The sequence below is a fragment of the Excalfactoria chinensis genome, chromosome 3 (genome assembly GCF_039878825.1).
Source record: "Excalfactoria chinensis isolate bCotChi1 chromosome 3, bCotChi1.hap2, whole genome shotgun sequence".
Classification (NCBI taxonomy): domain Eukaryota; kingdom Metazoa; phylum Chordata; class Aves; order Galliformes; family Phasianidae; genus Excalfactoria; species Excalfactoria chinensis.
Window position 1 is genome coordinate 35,003,352 of NC_092827.1, and position 22,447 is coordinate 35,025,798.

The following is a 22,447-nucleotide window of genomic DNA, read 5'->3' on the forward strand; positions in this document are numbered from 1 at the left end:
CTTGTTTTTAATTTTTTACAAAACTGAGACAAGTTGAAGGATATGAGTAGCTATTCTTTTTAGAAAGGTGGGGTTGGTGTTCTAAAGATCAGTATTCAGAAATAAAGAAATGGATCCATGAACATATATGTTTTTAAACAAGCAAAGCTACAGAGAGAACACAGCTGGAGTTTTTACTAATGGAACTGATTTATATTGTCTACATTTGCCACAGTTTGTTTTTTGAATTCTGCTTTCACCAAGGGGGGGAAAATATATATATATATATATATATATAGACAGAGAGAGAGAGAGAAAGAGAGAGCACTGCTGAGAATCAATTATGCTTCTCTCATAATCTGGCTATCTAAGAATGTAAAGTCGATTCAAAGAGGGTCAGGTCTGTTCAGTGTCTGATTGCTACCAAAGATCAGAGAAAAAATAAGGGTAGTGGGACAAACAAATGTTTGGTTTGCAGTTATCACACTGCTTCTGGTTATATAGTAATAATAATAAAAAATATTTATGTCGATAATAATAAATCTAGGAGTACAGCAAATAAAAACTAAAAAATGTAAATCTAAACTTTTACCCTCTTCTGAAAAATTAATCCACACCAGCACTAGTAAAATCTAGAACTAGCAAACACTGGCATTTTAATAGGAGAATACAATAAAGCACAGAAAGAAAAGTGTAGAAGCTAAAGTGTATGAAGGCGCCTGTTACTAGCACAGTATAAGCTTTAAGAGAAATTGCACCAATAATCAGTGTTCTCTATCATTCTAAAACAATGACTTTAAAGGAAGAGGAGAGGGATTAAAAAAGATGCAAGTTTAGACAGAGATATGATCCCATCCACGACTACATCCACTTTTAAACAAAGTGGTGCACTTAAGACATATAAACTCCCTGGTGTGTATGCAAAATGAGAAAAGACGTATTTACTATTTTTGCTTTGAGTTAAACACTCCCACTGATAACTGTGAAGAATGAGAAAAATAATAAAATATAATAATAATAATATATAATAATAAATATAATAATAATAAAATGATGATTGTACATTTTTCCATCATGAATTTGTTTATACAGTTGACTGGATGTGCATATGTTTTGCAAGGACATGTTTATAAAGATCAAAACATAGAAAAATATTTGCAAATAATTTTAACAAATCATCAATGCATCTTTTACTTACATGTTACTGAAAATTATTATGTAAAATAAGTATGTATAATAATTATGTTAAAAATAGATGAAACAGTGAGAAACTGTAATTAGTTATTTTATGAGAAATTATAATTGATTTGCTTTACTTGCAGATTCCTATAGAATGAATACTTTCTAGAATCCATAAAGAAGCACAAAGATATTGGAATTTCCCCTATTTAAAAGTTCTTCCTTATTGTTCCTTGAAAGATAGGTAAGCTATGCCTTTGAGGCATCTTATATTCCTGTCAGACTTCTTTTATGTTTGAATCTAGTACAGAAGGAAGGTGTCAAAAGAAATGAAAATCTACTGGGTGTCTAGGGAATGTAAATATTTCTCTTTCTCTGCCCCAAGGACTTGTTTGCCCATATTTTGACAGTCCATGAAATCTTTGACACTGAGACCTGTCAAATATTAACAACTTTGCACTGTGCCAAACTGACTCATCATTTACACTTCTATCATTTTTTTCAAACTTCAATGTCTATCATGCAATCAGAAAATAAAATAATAATTATAATAAAAAAGAAACTCAAGCCCCTGACCCAAAGAAATTTAAATGTGAATCATTCTGACATGTTTCTTACCTGCACAGTTTTTCCCAGTATACTTTCTATATTAATAGATAGTCTTGTCAGAAACCAAGATTAACACACATCTGTTCTATTACTGCTGACCTGTTGCTCTAGGTCATATTTTATGCAAACAAAGGTATTGTGAAATCAGCATAATTAACTTTAAAATGCCAAAGTAGGTCATTAACTGCCACTCAGATTTTTAACAACGTTTTCCAACTGATTAATCATTGTTCTGAGGTCAGAAACCTCAGAATTAATTTTTCATTGGAAAAAATTAGTTCCTTCTATGCTTAAGTATAATAAGGTGAAGAGCATATATTACTATTTTTGATGTTCCAATTTTACTTTAAGCTTGGGACAAAGCCCATAATATCCACATAGAAGAAGAAAGATTTAAAGATTAAGTTGAAAAATGAACGCTCTGTAACTTTTTCTAAGAACCCTACTGTCTCTTCCTAAAATAAAATTACATTCATGTATGGTGAAATATGTGTATGCAATTAAAATATGTAATATTTGTGTGCTCACGTGTTCTTACAAAGTATGACCTACATCTTGATTGGACATGTCCCAGTAAGGGCGTTCTCCGTAAGACATTACTTCCCACATAACGATTCCATAACTCCACACATCACTGGCTGATGTAAATTTGCGATACTGGATGGCCTCTGGAGCTGTCCATCTCACTGGAATTTTTCCACCCTATGTTTACAAAAAAAAAAAAAAAAAAAAAAAAAAGTAATTTTCTCCCACCCAGTTTCCACACCATCTTTCTTAGAGTGCATTTATAATTATTTCTACCAACATCAAAGTCAGTACTTACACAACCTCAACCTTTCATAGCTTACTGATTGCAGAATTTTCAAGAGACTTAAGCTCTTAATCACTTGGTCTGTAGAAACTTAAACACCTGTCTAGGATAAGTTGGGTGCATTTCCCTGCAAGTGCTTCTTTCTCCATTGATTTTAAGGGGCTGCTGAGATGTCTGATTTAAACTTTACATTTAACTCCTGAGTGGCTGAAGCTAAGGGAAGGGAATCTCATTCTGTGCATATAAATCCCATAGAATTGTCATATGGCTCTTCTGAAATCTCAGTCTGGCACTTTAAAACCAGGATCCCAGTTAGAGCCCAGTGGCAGGAGTGACACTCCTGAATACCTTTGCAGTTTCCCAGATCCCCGTGTCTGTCAGAGCAGATTCCAGGGGCCCCTCTTTTCCTCAGCATGAGAAAATAGGCAGTGCGAGGCCTCAGTGGTGGAAAAGGGAAGCTGGCTCAACAAAAGAATAAAGAGCATAGTGTGCCTGATGAATGGTTATTTAAGAAAAGCATCCCACCCACAAAAGCAAGGGAAAACATGGGAGTTGAGCTTTGTCACAATCTTGCCTCAAGCTAGTCAACTTCTTGCTAAGATAAAATCTACTCTGAAAAATAATAATACCTTACAAGTATTTTAACTGATTCATATTAGGTGAGGTGACTAACCTTCCTATGTTTAAAACTTCTATGTGTGTTCAAACAGAGAATTATGAGGAAAGGAATAACGAAGATAACGTACAAAATATTTTGATCTCCACTAAATAAATATAAATGCTCTTGCAAAAATATCAAACTCTACTTAAAGCCAGATTTCTGCAGACTATCTTCCATTTCAGTGCTTCCCATTTATCAAGGAATTAACGTATTTCTTTTTTCTCTGCTTGCCAGAGTATATGCTTCTTAGTAACTATATCCTTAAATGACTAAAAAATTACAAATTTCTCTCACAGTGGTAGTGTAAACGGCTTCCGGATCATCTTCTATAACTCTGGAAAGGCCAAAGTCTGATACTTTACAAACAAGGTTGCTGTTGACAAGAATATTGCGTGCTGCAAGATCCCTGTGTACATATCCCATATCGGCCAAATATCTCATTCCAGCAGCAATTCCTCTCAGCATTCCCACCAGCTGAATGACTGTAAATTGCCCATCATGTTTCTGGAGGGAAAAAAAAAAGAGTGGCAATTCTTGTTAGAATAGCTGAAAAAAGAAGTAAGAATTATTTTTACAACTTTAGATTTCTAGTTATTTACATGAAACAATTCTTCTTAGGCCAAAGAAACTCACTTCAAACACAAGTTACATTTTGTTTCAGACATAAAGCAGTACATCCAACTAAGAAATGCACAAGTAGCTCATGTATTAGAAACAACAAAACTCACCAATTCAAAAAAAAATTTTCACCAACTCATGGCAAGTCTTTTTTTAAGAGAGCTTACCTCATGAAACAATTCTTCACAGTTTGCCTTTATGCTCTCCATTTCATAGAATAATTGTATTTGTCAAGAAAATGAGAATTTTCTACTTTTAGAACACAAGCAACCAATATTTTTTTAATAGCCTGAAATTTATATAAATATAATTTTTATATATAATATATACATATTTCCATTCTCTATAGGGTGGTACATATTGTTTTACACTATACAGCCGGTTAGGAGTAAGAACTGGCTGGTTTAAAACATACACCCATAAACTCTAAATGCTTTTGAATCTGTATTTCTTTTTCCCATGTTCTTCTCTTAAACATGACTAGTTCATTTAGGGATTCTTGTTTGTTCATTTCTGCCATGATGACAAACTTAAAAAAAAAAAAAAAAGGTAGAAAATTGAGCTTCAAGCATCAGTGGTCTCGATTCAGCTGGTGGCATTAATAAGTTCCACTATTTCTGTACCACATTAAATCATTTAAATTATTAGAATGTTTCCATATGATCCTGTTTGATCTTCTTATTTCTGATCTTACTTTGCTGAAAAATGATCAAGAATTGCTAATATTCGACAAATTCAATTTCAGCCTGAAAAGGACTTATATTGTATTATTTTCATGAATGTATGCATATAAATATATACACACGCAAACATAAAGCATGCGTGCACACACACACACATATGCACAAACATACATACAAATAACAGAATATGTTTTTTATATTTTCATTTTGGTTCTTACCCTAAGAAATGCATCCAATGCCCCATTTTCCATGTATTCTATTACAATCATGACTGGTTTCCCTGAAAGAAATGAAGGCACATTTTCTTTGAGGAACCGTAATAAAAAAGGACTGCCTTTTTTTGATAAAACATGTTATTTCTTTGAAGGACTGAATTGTCGAGACAAGAGCATTTCAGAAGCCTCCAGCACTGTTTTTGAGTTCTAATAAGTTCTTAAATGTCTGCATGGAATGTGGTCATGATTCACAAAATTAAACTGTACAAATCAAAATGTCAGTGTGTTCTCTTGACTCCTGCTGTGTGAACAGGACTCTGGAATAATGACACTTCAGATAATACAAATGGACATAAGAAACCTTATCTCTCTGCACAGTTTTGAGGCTAAATGAAACTAGAAAAATAATGTATTTCAAAGTACTTCATCTTTTAATCATGCATGCATCTTAATTTTTCTCCTCAGCTTGTAGCATGAAGTAGGTATTGTCTTAGTTAGTTACGCATCAGGAGAAAATCCATTAGGACTGTGCACCCTGTTTATAGTTTAAATCTTTGACCATGAATAAACTAAAGTAATTTCTGCCATTAGGCTTTTATCTGACTGACAGATCAAGCTGCTGCTTACCTCTGGTAACGACCCCTTCTAAGTGAACAACATTGGGGTGGTCAAATTGTCCCATGATGCTCGCCTCACACAGGAAATCTCTCCTTTGCTTTTCAGTGTAGCCAACCTTCAGAGTTTTTATGGCTACTGCAACATCTCTCTTACCAGGAAGCTTTAGACGCCCACTGCACACTTCACCAAACTCTCCTAGAATGAAATAGATCAACAATAAATTACTCTGACTATAATATCAATGCTCTTTGAATCAACTAGTTGCTTAAGTATGTTTTAAATTAATCATATGAATATTCATATTTTAAATGGATTACTTATGAACACATAGTCAGGCACATGATCTACATTAACTGCAGAGTGAATACACAGAACAAACACATGAAGTTAAACCAATCTACACCACTGCTATCTCAATCTTCATAAAACACTTCTCAGTAGTTTACTGTTGTTTTTTTTTTGTGTGTGTGTGTGTTTGTGTTTTTCAAAAATAGGAAGTAACAACAAAGTTTCTTTCATAAGAGAATACTATTATAGAAATACTAATGTCATTTGAAGTGAAAATGTCCTCTTTTATATGGTATCATCACTATCGTTAGATTCTTTTTTTCCCCCCTTTCAAAAGGCACCTCTTTCAAAGCTGCTTTTAATTTAACATTGTTATGGTGTTAAATGAAGCACTACATTATTACTTTCAAGAAGGATAATTTACTTTGCAGATTATGAAATTAAAGGTGTGAATTATAATATTTTTGTTACATTAAACAAACACAAGCAAATGCTGGAATTCTGTAAAAGGTTTCTAAATTAAAAGATAATTGCAATTTGAAGAAGCAAGTGAAAAAAAATGGTCAGTCTGCAAGAACTCAAAAAAAAACAACAACCAAAAAACAAAACCATAATTCAGGACTTCATTGGACAGGAAAGTGCACTGACATATGAGATATGGAGCTCAGTGTTAATACATACGTCTCATTATTATTATTTAGATTGTGAAAGATTCAAGGATTGCCCTTGCCTCACAGCAGTGTCAGCAAGGAGAAAAAGAATTCCCTGTTCTGTAGCCAGAAAGAATAGTTTCTTGGGATATACAGAAGAATATGGTGGTATTTTACAGGCAATAAGGCAAAATACTTTCTTATGAAAAGGAAAAATTCACTGCAGAGCATCCAGTACTCTGTCACTTTGTAACTTTATCTGGAGTACGGAAGAGGAAGAGCCAAGTTCCTCCTCCAAGTCCAATCAAGTCTGACATTTACCTCCAGTGTACCTTTGGAATGTCTTAACACTAGGCTATTGAGGTTACAGAAGTATGCAGACACACCTACATTTAAGACATATTTTAGGATGAGCTAAAAAAACAGTGATAGAATTAGGAAAGATTGACATAGACTGCTTGATTAGAAAATCCTTTTGAGATATAAGGTCCTGAGAAACCTGCTGGGATGGTGACTGGTAGAGCAGAGAGAGCACGCTTGGAAGGTGCCTAAGGAGATAGATTCTTAATTGTCCTAATTAATAAATGTTAGGAAATCTTGTTTGAGACACTATCACTGTTCCAGCACTACTGTTGTCCTGACACTCCCAACAGCAGAGCTCAGAGAAGATAAGAGCAGCACCTGGGCCTCATCTTTGCAGTCCCTCCAGCTCAGAAGAGTAGAACGTTGGCCAGACCATATTTCCTACTGACTTGTCTGGGCAAATCTCCACTCAGAATTGCCAGTTTTGCAAACCTCACTGGAGATGACTGCATACATAACCAAATTCTTCTCTCTCCATTCTATGCTAGCCGAATTAAGGTTAACTTCCATCAACTCCAAATACCACTCTAAACACAGTGTCATATCTGGGCTAATCAGGCTAATGGACAATGTTGTTCTTGTCTGAACAGATGAAGCATTAGGCTCAACTATACTCAAGCAATGGAGTTATGGCATGAACACCCAAGTCACAGCTATGAATATTATGAGGCAGGTGCATACATAATGATCAGCTGATGGATTTCTCATGTCCTTAGATTAGTGCCTTAACCTTCCTCCTGCACTTCATTAGTAATGTTGATGACTATTAAAGATTTCACTATTCGTTTTAATCACAGTCTCTAGCCACAATAACTGACTAAAGGATAACAATTTTCTCTCGCAGTACCTTCTGGAACTGTTTTTATCCCATACTACAAATAAGACGTGAGTATATGTACTTGTTTGTATGTGTTACTTCAGTGCCAGGTAACTGGGATACTTGGCATGGAAGACACTACGGCTTAACTCCTTTTCAGCTCTCTGGGATCTGATTTTGATTGATTTCCAAAAGCAGATCACTCATACTCAGGCAAACCAGAAACCTGTATGTGTATGTTATGCATTTTAGGAGAGGATGCTAGCCAAATAACTTTTCTTCCCAACAAAGTAGTATATTTAGCTTAAATGGTGCTCAAAATGGACCCAGAAAATATGACAAGGGTGTGAGCACTGCACAGCTGTCAGCCACTAGCTCAGCATGTCAACAATGTGCAGGCTATGACAATATGACAAAGGATCTGCAATATGAAGACTCAACACAGTGGGCACCATAATCTGTATCTGACAGGTGGCCACAGCAGGATGGTAATGAAAATGTTGGCAAGTAAAAAACATAACCCACATGCAAATTGAGCACAAACATACTTGCACCCTGTTTGTCTGAGAGAGACAGGCCACTACTCAACAGCTGAGGTGGCCAGCATTGCTGGTACACACTGAGACTGCTAAGTGGCTTTTCTGATGCTGTCACTAGCAGAAACTCTACACTCTTCTTTGATATACAAGTTTCATCTGCTTCTTTTAGTCTTTGATGTCCTGTCCTATCTAGATTAGATTTCATTTCACTCTGCATTCACAGGGTAAAGCCATAGCTATACAATATATCTTCACCATAGTACTTCTACATAGTACTTCTCACATAGTACTACTTCATAGAACTTTCTTCAGAATGGCCACTGACAAAAGTTTTTTTTGTTATCTGTTTTACTAATTAAAATAAAAAAAATAAATTATTCTGTCAACAAAATTACCATTAGTTTTAAATCACTTTTTGCAAGTGAAGCATTTTCAGCATTTTTTTTGCTCAGAAGGCTTCAGAAAGTCCAACTGAACACATCATCATGTTCAGAACTCTTGCAATGCTCATAGTTTTTTAGCTGAATGCAAAAGATGAAACTCTGTAATTTTTCTGTGCTAATCTAGATTTTAAATCTTGTATACTGCATGTTTATTAGAAAAGATGTTGCCATTCTAGCATAACAGAAAATTACTAGGGATTCTTATGCTCTTACTCATCTGAAACAGTAATTTTCTCAAGCAGTGTTGTTAATTACAATGGTACTAGTCCTTGATAAAGACATGATTCAACAAGAGTTACTTTAAAAATGAGTTGTGAAGTCTAAGTGTAAAGATTTCTCTGCTAAAACAGCTTTTTTAGAGATCTTTATTCTTCTCTTTTAAAATAATACTGCACTATGTAATTTACAGTCATGCCAAACTACAGGGTGATTTTAAAAGTATTCTACTAATACTTTTATAAAACAACAGGAAAGCAAAAGAACATTTCCTCCAGGAATCCCAAGTATTTGATATTTTTTTACCCACAGAAATTTAATTTCACTACATAGAGTGCTGCAATAAAAATGTCATGTATCTTATTAATGCAAACAAATGAAACTGCTTTTTTAGAGCATGAACACCATGGCTTAAGTAGGTGGTAGACAGTTCAAGAGGAAGAAAAGCAATGTAATGCTAGTGTAATTACAATCAGTCATGAGAAGTTAAACAATAACTTTTTGTATTCAGAAAATATCAAAAAGAAAAATGGCAGAACAGAAAACAGCCTTAGGGAAGATTTTGTTATACAGAAACAAGAACTTCCTAGTCTGCACGTTAAGATTTTGTGCTGCAGCCAGTTTTCCTTACTAACATAAAGAAAAAATGAGAGGCCAAAAAACCCTTTTGCAATGGGAAAGCAAGCAGAATTTGCATTCATGCCTAACCCATTTACTCTGGCGGTGTCATGGTTAATATAATAATAATAATAATAATAATAATAAAAGGAAAATCACTTCCTCCCCCCCCCCCCCCCCCCGAACAAAAACAAAACAAAACAACATGCATACTAAATAGCAGATATAGAAATTAATTAAAAACTCACAGCCCTTCAATGTCAAGCAAAACTCTTCATTTACTTATTGGTCCTTTTTTGTGTCTGTTTCTTGCTTTTTGTTTCCCTGTTTGTTTTTACATTTTAGAAGCAAGTGTAGCTTCACTGCTCTTAACCACTCTGGTGAATACAAAAAGTTCTTCTGTAGAGGAGGTATAATTATTTGCCTGTCATTATGATGTATGAGTTTCCATCCTAGCTAAATGGAACAGTTGAATAAGGAAGCCACGACAGCCTTACCTGCACCAATCACACGCTCAATTTTAATACAAGAGGCATCTAGCTCCTTGGCGAATTGATGGACAGCTCTATTTGGGTCCTCGTAGGTTTCAGGGTCAATGTAGGTTTTGGTGCCTGGAAATTTAACTGTAATGATGTAAGAAAGCATGACTGTGATGAAGCAAAGGCACTTATTATGCAGTCAGCCCAGGAATTTCATTATGCAGAGTGCTTCTTGGAAGAATGAGCCTGCTTCCACAGCGCCTGAGTCAGCTGCTCTGAGAGGCAACTTTAGTTTTAGGCATCATCTGTAAGCATGCTGACACAAGTACACAATCCCTTCTTTAAAAATGACTAACATTAGCATTTTCACCTATATCTACGAATGAAAGTATAAACATTAAATAACATTCAGTGGAACAAAATACAAGGCCTGAGTGGGAGTAAAAGTAAAGTGAGATGGGGGAGGCTATAAAGGAGGTGAAACTTTCTTTTCTGTGTGAGGAAAGCCTACCCTCTTTTCTCATGTTGAGTAAACAGTATTACTTTACATTATCTCTCTCTTCTACAGGGATTTGAAAGGCTTCTCTACATACTTCAATTTGCTTGAACCACTGAATATATTCCCAGATTCTGGCAGTAGCCAAGTTAAACTATTCACACCACTTGGAATTTATATCCTTAGGCATGTGTCTTACACTACAATACGAACATAAGAAACACTTGCAATTGATGCATAAAGGCACAGGAAGGGAAAGCAGATGCTGTTCAACAATTACCTCTCCCAACTACCTAAGTGAATAAAATGTAGCATTCCGGCTTCTGCTCCCTCATTTTCCAATACATCTCTTAGTGTAACTCAGGCAGCATAGTGCTCTGGCCAGCATGCAGTGTTTCCCTTTTCCTGCTGATGCAAGAAAATTTATTTGCTCTTCTTTTGAAAGCAGAAACTTCTGATGAAAGTAGAGCAACCTGAAAATCTATTAACCAAGCAATTTTTATGAAATTAATTTGGCTCTCAAGGATTACAGTTCTGGGTTTTAATTAAATCATCACATTAAAACTTAATATGGAAAAGCAATAATGTTCCAGTGCTAGTTGATGCACTGATATACACGAATTGGATCAAAAGTCAATACATAACATAAATAATTTACAGTTGCTTTGTAATCTCTTAATTGATCGTAAAATATTTTAAATTTGAAGATATGTTGAAAAATGGCTTAGTATTCACATGTTTTTGCATGTCAGATTTCATTACTGACAAAAAAAAAAAAAACAAAAACTAAAAACTTGTACAAAGGAAAAAGATAAAGTAACTGACTGAGGAATCTAATGAATCTGCATATAGAAAAATTATTCAAGATTTTGCCCAGATGTTATTGCTTGTGATATTATATACCTAAATAAATGTTCTTTCAATTGTATTGACAATGCTACGGACTTTTAAATATATAAATATTTATTAATACAAACAAACAAAAAAAGACCATAGAAAAGAAGAATAAATCAATAGATTAAACTAGTAATGCTTTCAGGCAAGGAGATGGAGAATGAGCCATCCTCATTGTATTTCTAATAAGAGGCCTGGATTGGAGGTAACCTTGTGAATCTCAAATGGTCCTCTGATGGTTCTTTATTCAGGTTGTCATAAAACATTTTGACAGGCCAAGGCTATCATAGAATACCAACGCGAAATAGTGCTGGCATGGATTTGAAGACACTGTTAGAAGAAGGCAGGAGGAAGCAGAATGTAAATTTGAATTGCTTGAGTAAATTCCTCCACTGTTTTTATCTTTAAATGTAGCACTTTGGCCACAGAAAACTCAGAGTGAGAGAAATAAAAGATAGGATATTCTACTAAAAGCAGCACTTTTAGACTTGTTATAAAAATATACTTGTAAATTTTTGTGTTAAATGTTTGTTGTAAGTTAAGTCTTTGAAAACCCAGTGTGCTATCTCTACATATAATAAGGTTGCCTAACGGTCCAGGAGAAGAAAGACACCACAGTTCTGTACACAACTCTGTGAACCAGCTGGTTGCCAAAGCACAGTGTTCCATCTTCTTCTGCTTATGAGTATCAAACAAAATTAAATACTAGGCTGTCAATCAATGGATGATGAAAAACTACCTTGGTAAAAAATGTCTTACATTTGGTGCAATTATTTTTAAAAAGGCTATGTATACTAACTGTACTTACTGATTTTCTGGATAACCAGATTTCTTCAAAGTGAAATAAGAGAAATAAAGATTTCTCACAACTTCTAGATCAACTATTAAATGTTAAGTAGCAGCTTTCATGTTAATTTGTTTACGCTTCCACTGAAACAAAAAACATAATAGATGATGGAAATGAGGTAAGGGATTATTCAGTTAGCATATTCCCTTTGTTTATGCTCAAATACAAAAATACATAGTTGATCTTTTCCTTCAAGGACATAATGGGGATTTAAAAAGTGAAAGCAGTAGCTCTTCTGAAGATGTGAAAAGCTTATAATGCATCTGTGAGAGGCAAATTTCAAAACCATCACTTCTAGAATAGTGACTTTTAAGTTATAGCAGATCTTCAATGTACTCTTTAAAATCAGCTGATCTGCAAAGTGCATGATAAATAAGTCTTATCCCATTATTATTTTCCACCTTTCTTGTACAGATTATAAACTGATTGACAAAAGCTGCAATGTTGTCACTGCTTGGTTTAATACTCACTGAATTTAAATGAAATGATTTAGGTAGCAACACATCTATACTCACAGATTCCACCTGATCTGATTCTGCCCAGGTAGAAAGGTGAAATAAACCTTGATCTGATTTCCGATGGATATTTGGCCAGAGATACTGCTTTAGAGTTATGCACTGAGAAGATGCTATAGATTTTTGGCTAGTGGCTACTTCTTCCTCCATATATCATCACATTCTAATAGTAGGTCATGATTTCAATAAATATAAAACCAGATAAACCTTATTCCTTTCATAAAAAGAAAATCAGATGGATTTAAACTGCAGCTGTTACTGCTGGTAGACAACAAAAGCTAAAGACAGCACAGCAGGACTATATGACATTGGCTACTGGTATGAAAACTGGAAACGCAGACTTTTCTTGGGGGGAGGGGATGAGGTCAGAAATTGCATTCTATTTAATTCTGTTATGTGTTTTTGCAACTTGAATGCACAAAATCATTTTGTAACTTAGTTTAACTGTACTTCCAGAGTTAGTGGCTAATTATAAAACAATTTCAAATATTTTCTATTTAGTATGTCAAAATGACAATAAAACTGAAGTGAGAAAGTGCTTAAATGTTAAAGTTTTAAAAATTATATTCTAATACAACTGAAAGTATTATTTCTTTTTACAATGCACAAACCCTTTTCTCATTGTACATTTTCTACTGTCATTAATGAAGGTTTATTTTATCATTTCATTGAATTTTCCCAGAGTTCTAGCAGTTAAAATGCTGAAAAGAGAGAGTGTGTATTATTCTTTACTAGGGAAGTGGTTTTAGTACACAGAACAGTAGTGAAACAGCTAATCTTTCTTTTCATGGTAAATATTTTTAAGGACACTGTTGAAAATATTGATACTATTGCATTTGCCACAGTGGAAAACAGCTTTTGAGAAATGATGGAGTGATGCAGTGACTACCACTTTCTTAAGCTGAAGTTTGCCTGAGGTATAAATCATATAGTCACTTAGCCAAATACCTCTCAAATATTATATCTCAGAGTGATCATTAGGACAGTATGAAGCATAATCAAAGCAGCCAATCAAAAAGCGCTGAATGAAAAAAAATGGTTTATCATATGTGTGTATAAAAATAAAACTGTGCGAGCAGTGCCGACTTAAATCAGCATTCTTTTTCTGTAAGTCACATTTTTACAGTGTTTAACTTTTCACTTGCTATTTACATAGCATTTTTGAATTTCTTTAAACTTTGCATTTCACAGAATGCTATTTTAGTATTGCCTACAGTAATGCAGTTGGGAATTTTTGAAAGGGAGAAAAAAAGCAGAACACTTACAATGAAAGTAAAGCTCTTCATCCCCTTCTTGATCAGCTTTGCTATAGCCACAATGCCTGAAAAGAAAGATGTCAGTTTTACTGGTAAATAATGATTTACTTCCTCACATCTGAAGTCCTGACAACATCAGTTCTTTGGACTGGGATTTTCAGGCCATGAGCACCTAACTCCTGTAGGCCCTTTGAAAGTTTGAGCTATAATTCTCTTGACAGCAGAGGTTTAAATAAATCATGAACAGTTGTAATCAAAAGGCTTTTGTATCAAATACTAGTTGGGACAGGTCCTAAAGAACCTTGTACTTGTGAAAAGCTTCTATGGATAAAACAGAGGATTAAAGAACTTGAAAGTAGAACACTACTTTACATGAGGGTATTCTTAACCTTACTGTGCCTCTTTTTCTTGAATGCAAAGTCATTTAAAGGCTGATCAGATAAAGTGTCAGGCTTCTCTGTGTGAGAGAAACTAAACAGAAAGGAATTTTCAGGAGTACAAGTAAAGAATGTGCTAAGGGCTCCTTTTACAGCACATTCACATCGAACTGAAAGAACATCTTGATTTAAGAGTGTCCTGCTAAAGTGGATAAACTGTATAATTGATAATGAGATTTAAGCAAAAAATGTTCTTACTAACCATGTGTTCCATTTCAGATTTGCACATTACCATCTTACATGTTCTTATGCCTATGTAAGGTGCAATACCTTCGCCCAATGATGAATCCAAACACCATGAAGACCAGAATGATGGTTCCTGCTACAGCAACTACAGCTATGATAATAACAGGATTCTGTTCACTGGAAACAGCGGTGGCTGCAAACAGGACAAAAAACAGAGATTAGGTTAAAATTGCTCCCTGCAAAAGAGCTGCAAAAAATTAAATCGACCTTAATGAATCCTAAGAAATGGTATCATAAGTGTATAATAAGAATTTTTAAGATGAAACATTATCTATCAACACAGACTTCTTAGTACATTTTTTCTTATTGCTATTAATCATTGCAAATTGTTATTATCACTTAAAATTTGTTTCTATTAGTGATGAAAACGTGTTTCCACAAATACAAAATGGAATGCTCCATGCTTCAGAGATTTTACATGCTAAAATATCCACACACTATTGCTCTTTCTATTCAGTGTTATTAATAAATGCAAATGTATGCATGTCACATTAATTTAAACTGAGAGTATAAATACATAGCCTGAGAAACCTCAAAGTTTGTTAAATACTGTACTTGCCACTCATCTAATGAGGGTGGACCTATACTCAGCTGCATTAAATGAGCACAGCTCTACTGAACATTATAGAGCTATGCTGATTTATAACAGCGAGGATCTGGCCTGGCCCAGGAGGCTGAGAATAAAAGAGGAGGCATCAGGCAGTGATAATGAGGTAGGGACTGTGGAACTGTGAGTCATTTGGAGGCAGCAGAGAGGTCTGAAAAAAACAAAACAAAACAAAAAACTCTCAGCTGATTAACTAAACTGTATATGGTAATTTAATACAGTTAATTGATTAAGTCATGGTAGTACTATCTAAAGATTTTTTTATGAATTCCACTGAATCTTCCTCTTGCAGTTTTCGTAGGTTCCCATAAAAACAAATACACTCGTCCTTTACTTACTCTGTCTTAGGAGAAGTAAACCAATCAACATGATTTCTTTTGTCACTGATCTGTACTAATTGCTTCCCCCTAAAATAACAATCCTCTTGTTCTGTTAAGCACTATAAAACAGCACCTCTGTGTTGAGATGAAACTCCCTTCTTCCCTAGTTTTATTTCCTAAAGAAACTTTATAATTTCTCTTTGTGCTATATGATGAAGGTGAAGAATATCTCATTATTCATATTGGGCCTTAACTCAAAAGAACAAATGTTTATTTCTGAGTTAAGTATAACCTCATGAGATACTCAGGTCAGCAAGGTGCTACCAAAGGCTTGTATGTGTCCCATCTGTGCAACAATTAGGAAATCAGTGTACTCTTGTACAGGAGTGTATAAGTACAAGTAATACAGTTCAGTTCTGTGTAACACTGACTTCCCATCAAACAATACAGCCTCAAACACGGGTATGTTGAGTTTATGTAAAATTTCCTAAAACTTTATCATTCCTTCTTAGAATTCCTATGGAAAACTTACTTGGAAGTAAAAAAGTAGCACACTGTCCCAATGGCTAGTATGCAAAGTTGTATCCATCTAACAGTTTGGAATAACACCCACTAGAACTTGTCACCTAATCTAGCAGCCAAGTTGAGCGCACAGAGATTGACATATGTGAGTGGGTTGCTCTGCATAACTGCCTCAAGATGTCGAATACCAGCACATTCTGGAGGCAAGCCGAGGATATTATTTGGGCTCTACAAAATGTTGGGGGCAGAGTAAACTGTCCAACTGGTAAGATAGGTGGGATGTAGTTCATGATGTACTTTTACATATTTGGAAAAAAAAAAAGGTCTTGTTGTGGGCATGGTCTGGTAAGAATCTGGTGACAGCAGTCTGAGACATCTGCCTCTATTCATGTACTGTCTCTGTGCTTCTCCAATTTGTGTTATGAACTCATGCTGTTACTTGGCTTACATGCAATTCAGATTCCAACTTCTGGAATGTGGTCTGGCAGAAATAAAGACATAAGAGTGCTGTGAGAGAAAAGATTCTGGAGGGCAGATGGCATGGGTGCCATCCATTGGTGTTGCCACAGTGGCAGTGGCAGGGAAACATCAGCCAGACAGAGGAGTCTGTCCTTGCCTCCAGTTAAGCTGTGCTCAGACTCAGAAGACAAGAGAGGGAGCAACTACAGGTGACATCTAATCTGACACTGCGATATCTGCTTATCTAAAGGAATGAGGCAGTGCTTACTTTAAAGGAGTTAAGGCTAAATTCTAAGTATATGGTTGAAGGGATGGGGAATGTATACCCAAATATCCTGGAGGATTTAAAAGAGGAGATTAGTTGTAAAAGCTGTACTGCACCTCCAGCGACATTTTTTCATGCAGGCAACCTGAAATGTATGATCTGCAGAAAATTCTTGATGAAGTGAACAGGAAAACTTCAACAATAAAGTGATTTAAGGTATCTTGCAAGTAACTCAGTGGATCAAAAGGTAAAATTACCACTTAAGTGACATTCTTTGGATCTGTATTTTCTTCCTTGGGTACTTTTCTCTAATAATCAACACAAGAACAAAATACAGTGATTCAGGTATTTTGTTTCGATACAAATATAGTACAGAAAATAAATACCCTGCCTTCATAAAGCATTTTTGCTTCTTTTTTTTTTTTTTTTTTTTTTTTTTTTTTAAGATAAGTATGCATATGTTTTCTAATGTATACAATATGTATGAATACAGGTATCAAATATGTATATTTTACATATAAGATTATATGACATACATAGTTTCTCAAATACTGAGAAGTGGCTATGCAGTTTTAATCACAATACAAAAATCGGTTAAATCGACAGCACCAACCAAGAGGTGCTAAACAGAAAAAATATCAGGTGAAATTGGGTATGCAGTAGGGCTAGCTAACTATGATGGTTGAGCACTATAAATCACTACATATATTATTGAAATATTCAGTTTAAAAGCCATGTTCAGAAAGTCACTGGAATAAGGAGAAAACTGTGCCTCTTAACTGTAGTGTAACATGGGTTTACTGCTCACTTGTACACTGCAGTATATTTCATAAAAATGATCCACTGAAGTTCTTCTTAGGAAATGCTAATACATGCCTAATTTCATTAACCTGCCAGATCTGATAAAACTACAAATAAAATATGAGAAACAAAGATTCTTATTTGCATGGGAATTCTAAAATAATTGATTACGTTTGTTATCTTTTTACCAATGCTTTAATTATTTCTGAAAATTATACACAGAACACTGCATCCTTTAGTCTCCTCTCAAGAATATTGAAAATACTCCACTTTTGAAATTTTCTTTTGTGAAATCACATGACATGGAATGTCAAAAACCAAAGCTAGCCTCTGACAAGAGAAAAAATCTGGTGTGCATATTAGCCAAATATGTCACTAATTTATATGTATTCATTCATCACCTAGACTGAGAAAAGGTGTACATGATGCAAAAGGGTCAGTAAAGTATTTATTCTAGGATTTTCTAATCTTCCATAAGTTAATCAAACTCCAGTCAAGACAATGGATTTCTTCAAGGCTTACCTCAGAAATGATCTTTGCTCACCTTAGCGGCTACGTGTACGTTTACATGCAGTACAAAAATACTCATGTCATTAAGGAAATTTTGGGGAAATATTTTGGTCTAATTATTTAAAGCCACTGTGGTTAATTAGTAGAAATCTGTGACAGATTGTGAAAGCTTTCAAATATATTTTTTTTCCAGATGTTTACTCAGATCTGAAATTACTTCTGTTTGTAACTCAGGATACTGTTGCTTGTACCTCGGAGATTCCACTGAATCTGACTGCCTATGTAAAGCAGAACTCTACAAATGAAAACCATACTACCAGACACAGAGCTAATAACATCGTTCGTAATATTTTATTGCTAGTATTATGACAATTACTATTTCAATTAAATCTATCAGGTGTGTACTATCTCTTCTTATTAATAATTTTCATATCCTGTGTGGAAGCAAGATTAAGACCTAACTACTGTTTTTTCAATATACCCACAAATTCTTCAGGCGACACCAGGCTGCAGTTAAATAAGATGCAATTGTGCATATCTGCATAAAGCACAGAGCAGAGCTGGTATCTGTAGCTTTTGAACCTGCAGGCTATGGATTTTCAGCTCCAAACCTGGCTGAGCTGCTAGGCAGGTCGACCTGAAGCAAATGACTCAAACTCAAATGACCAATTTTTTCTGCCAGGGACATGGGCAGTTCCTATCAGCTGGCTCAAGGCTACCAGCTCCCAGTGGTGCAAAAGTTTCCATCTGAAGACTCAAAATGTGTAAGTATGCACGCACATAACAACATGATGAGATGTGGAAAATGTGTCAATGAAATTTCTAGACAAACAAGGATACATGGTTGGTTTCAGCATCAAGAAAGGGGTAAGTTGTCACAGACAGAATCTCTGGTGTACTGTATGAGCAAGTTTATGCTCCAGCTTCATACTTTCCTTTGTGAGGGTTTAAGGAGACTGCTTTTTTTCTTTACACAGCTTACTGCTTATTACAGTAGCCTTAGAGAAATCTAATGTCTTTGAGACCTCTATTTCTTTACTAAATATGAGTGAAACTGAGCTCAGAAGATAGTAAGAACAGACATATATCTGAAACAAGACAAACACACATGTAAACAAAACTGTATAAAGGTTTGTTTGTTTGTTTGTTTTTATGTTTTGTTTTCCCAGGAAATTACACAGAAAAAGATGTCCTGGAGAAGCCTCCATGGGTTGAATCTGCTCTTCCTTTCTCTCCTCAGTTACTGAAGAATCTAGCAGGGTTGCTCAGCACATAAAACCTCTTGTGAGAAGGGAACAGATGTGTGTTCAAATTAAATAATAATAATAATAATAATAATAATAATAATAATAATTTTTCTGCATTAGAAAGACATCAGGGAAGAAGAAACCAATGTTACAAATTTAATGGCTATTTATAAGAGTGAAATTTGTAGTTCTATGGTAAAATGACTAATTGAAGTTCATCCTTCAAAATACAGTGACAAAATCCACTCACATAGATATTTTTTTTTTCTTCTGATTTTAATAACATTGCCTATGACTCTTTAATTTTTTGTTCTACTTTTTATTTCTGAAATGCTTCACTTGTTACTTAATGAAAATACAAATTTTCCATAGATGACATGTTTACCTGTGGTATCATAGAAATGTTTACCTGTGGCTTCTTCTAGTGTGGCAACATCCAGTCTGGGGCTATAATTTCCATAACCAGCAGCAGTAAAAGCACGAATCTGGAAAACATATACTGTTCCTGGCTTTAGGTTATTAATAGAAGCTGAAGTGGACTTGGTTTTTACTGTTGAATAGGTTCTCTCCCTTTGATCCTGGAAATAATCAGACAAAACATTTAAATGACATTTACAGGTCAGATTTTATCATGGTTGCACATCAGCAACTGACAGCCGGCCTGAGTAGTTTATTTCAATTTGTTGAATGCTTTTTTTCCCCATCATAAAAAATAAAGCATACTCTGTGGAGTATTACAAAATACTGCCATTGCAATGAGGAGGTCTAAGTGCAACATAAAATTCAAATGGGATGCTCATGTTGTTACTCATAAAAATCCAGACATAAAACAATTGCTTCTTTGGCTTGGATTACATTTTGTGAAATTATGATGGAAAAATAGCTAGAATGCAGCTTTCTAGAGGGATCTGCAGAGTTTAAACAGCTCAAGAACAGGGAAATCCGTTACTGTATGGTCAGAACACATTTTGTTCATAATTTCCAACACTTCTAAAAAACTATAATAGAAGAATCCAAGGAGAGAAGTTCATTATGACACTCTCAAAATACAAAACTGTAACATTATAAGTTCTATGTGTAGTTGCTCACTTTCAAATGCTATAAAAGCTGCATCAAATATATTTACTATATTTTAAAAGTTACAGAATCATAGAATCATTAACGTTGGAAAAGACTTCTAAGATCATCTAGTCCAACCGTTCACCTACCACCAATGTTGCCCACTAAACTATATTCCTTTGTACCACATCTACATGTTTCTTGAAGACTTCTAAGGACAGTGACTCAAACACTGCTCTGGGCAGCATACCTCAGTGTCTGACCACCCTTAAAGGGAAGTTTTTCCTCATATCCAGCCTGAACATCTCATGGCACAACTTGAGGCCATTCCCTCTAATCCTATCACTAGATATTCAAGAGGAGGCCAACCCCTAGCTCACTACAGCCTCCCTTCAGGCAGCTAGAGAGAGCAACAAAGTCTTCCCTGTGCTTCCTCTTTTCTGGGAACAGACTCAGTTCCCTTGGCTGTTCCTCATAAGACCTGTACTCCACGATCCCTCACCAACTTCATTGCTCTACTCTGAACACACCAGGGCCTTGATGTCTTTCTTGTAGTAAGGGGCCCAAAACTGAACACATTACTCAAGACACAGGCTCACAAGAATTGAGTACAGGGGATTTATCACATCCCTGCTCCTCCTAGCCACTATTTCTGATACAGGATGCCATTGGCTTTCTCATCCACCTGGGCACACTGCTGCATCATGTTCAGCTGATCATCAACCAACACCTGCAGGTCCTCTTCCTCTACAGAGGTAGTGCTGCCTGAGGCTGTTTTGGCTGAAGTGCAGAATCCAGTGCTTGGTCTTACTGAACTTCATCCCACTGGCCTCAGCCCAGCAATCATGCCTCTCCAGATCCCTCTGTAGGGCCTCCCTACCCTCAGGCAGACCCGTGCTTCCTCCCAACTTGGTGTCATCTGAAATCTAACTGCAGATGAATTCAATCCCCTCATCCAGATCATCAATAAGGATATTAAACAGGGTGAACCCCAATACTGACCCCTGGGGAACACCATTTGTCACCAGCTGGATTTAACTCCATTCATCATCACTCACCGGTCCCAGCCATCCAGACAGTTCTTTAAGCAGCAAAGGCCTGTACCTGCATACCTGTCTAGGCAAGGGCTGTCAATTTCTCTAGGAGAATACTGAGAGAGAGTGTGTGTCACAAGATTTGCTGAAGTCTAAGTAGACTACATCAATAGCTTTTCCCTTATCTACCAGGTCAGTCACTTGATCGTAGAAAAAGATGAGGTTGGTCAAGCAGAACCTGTCTTTCATGAACCTGTGCTGGTTGGGTCTGATCCTGTGGTTGTCCTGCATATGCCCTGTGATCTCACTCAAGGTGATCTATTCCATAACCTTCCCTGGCACAGAGGTCAGGCTGACCAGCCTGTAGTTCTTTAGATCCTCCTTATGACCCTTTTTGTAGAGTCTTCATCACATTCATGGGATTCATCACATTTAATGATCAAGATTATCTTTAAGAACTGATATGTGCAGCTCTGTTGATTTTCAGTGGCAAACGCAACCCTGACTTGAAGGACAGAAGAGATGAGTTAACCCACCATCTCAATGTACCACATGACCAGAAAAGCATGAGCTGTATAAGGCAGTGCTAATGAGACAGATACAGAGGGAAGAAATAAATCTGTAACTCATTTCAATTTGTCAGCTAAAACATGATGGAGAACCTTCCCCTTTACAGTCAACAAAGCAGCTTCTGCTGAAATATTTGGTTCAACACAACATATGTGATTTCTTTTCAGAAATTCACTAATGGCTTCTCCTGGGCCTCGCTCTCTCAGTCATTTGCCCAAGCCCATCAAATCAGCTAGCAACAATTTTTCATATCTTCTCCAAGAAAATTTAAATCATCTGTAAGTGAGGACCATGGTGGAATGTATCAACATACATTATATGTGAGGAAGAACATCAGTGCTTGAGAGAGGAGAATCAAGCATAATAAGACTGTAAATACTCATACAGGTTCACAGCGTGAACCACAATGGAATTCCAGAGTTTTGGGTTTGAACCATAAATGAGCCTTATTCGCAGTTCTTGAATTACAAAAATAAATAAATAAACCAACAACAAAGAAGTAAAAATAACCTGAGCTAGAAACATCACAGGACAGGCTTACTTGGGAGATTTCAGGCATTTTCCATTCCAGCTGTA

At 35.6% G+C, this 22,447-nt stretch overlaps 1 protein-coding gene across 6 annotated transcripts in view; it reads right to left on the reverse strand.

Annotated features, from left to right (window-relative positions):
* Positions 1-22,447, reverse strand: part of EPHA7 (EPH receptor A7) — a 159,866-nt gene that overhangs the window by 19,970 nt on the left and 117,449 nt on the right. For 3 of the 6 annotated variants that reach the window (XM_072333215.1, XM_072333211.1, XM_072333213.1), the window contains exons 7-14: positions 19,618-19,786; positions 14,502-14,610; positions 13,804-13,859; positions 9,805-9,918; positions 5,383-5,568; positions 4,759-4,820; positions 3,534-3,743; positions 2,320-2,469 (exon numbers count right to left, since the gene is read on the reverse strand). In XM_072333215.1, coding sequence (XP_072189316.1) covers positions 2,320-2,469; positions 3,534-3,743; positions 4,759-4,820; positions 5,383-5,568; positions 9,805-9,918; positions 13,804-13,859; positions 14,502-14,610; positions 19,618-19,786 — 1,056 coding nt within the window. Of the gene's footprint in view, positions 1-2,319; positions 2,470-3,533; positions 3,744-4,758; positions 4,821-5,382; positions 5,569-9,804; positions 9,931-13,803; positions 13,860-14,501; positions 14,611-19,617; positions 19,787-22,447 lie in introns of all 6 variants that reach the window. The other 3 variants (XM_072333214.1, XM_072333210.1, XM_072333212.1) reach the window with 1 other exon arrangement.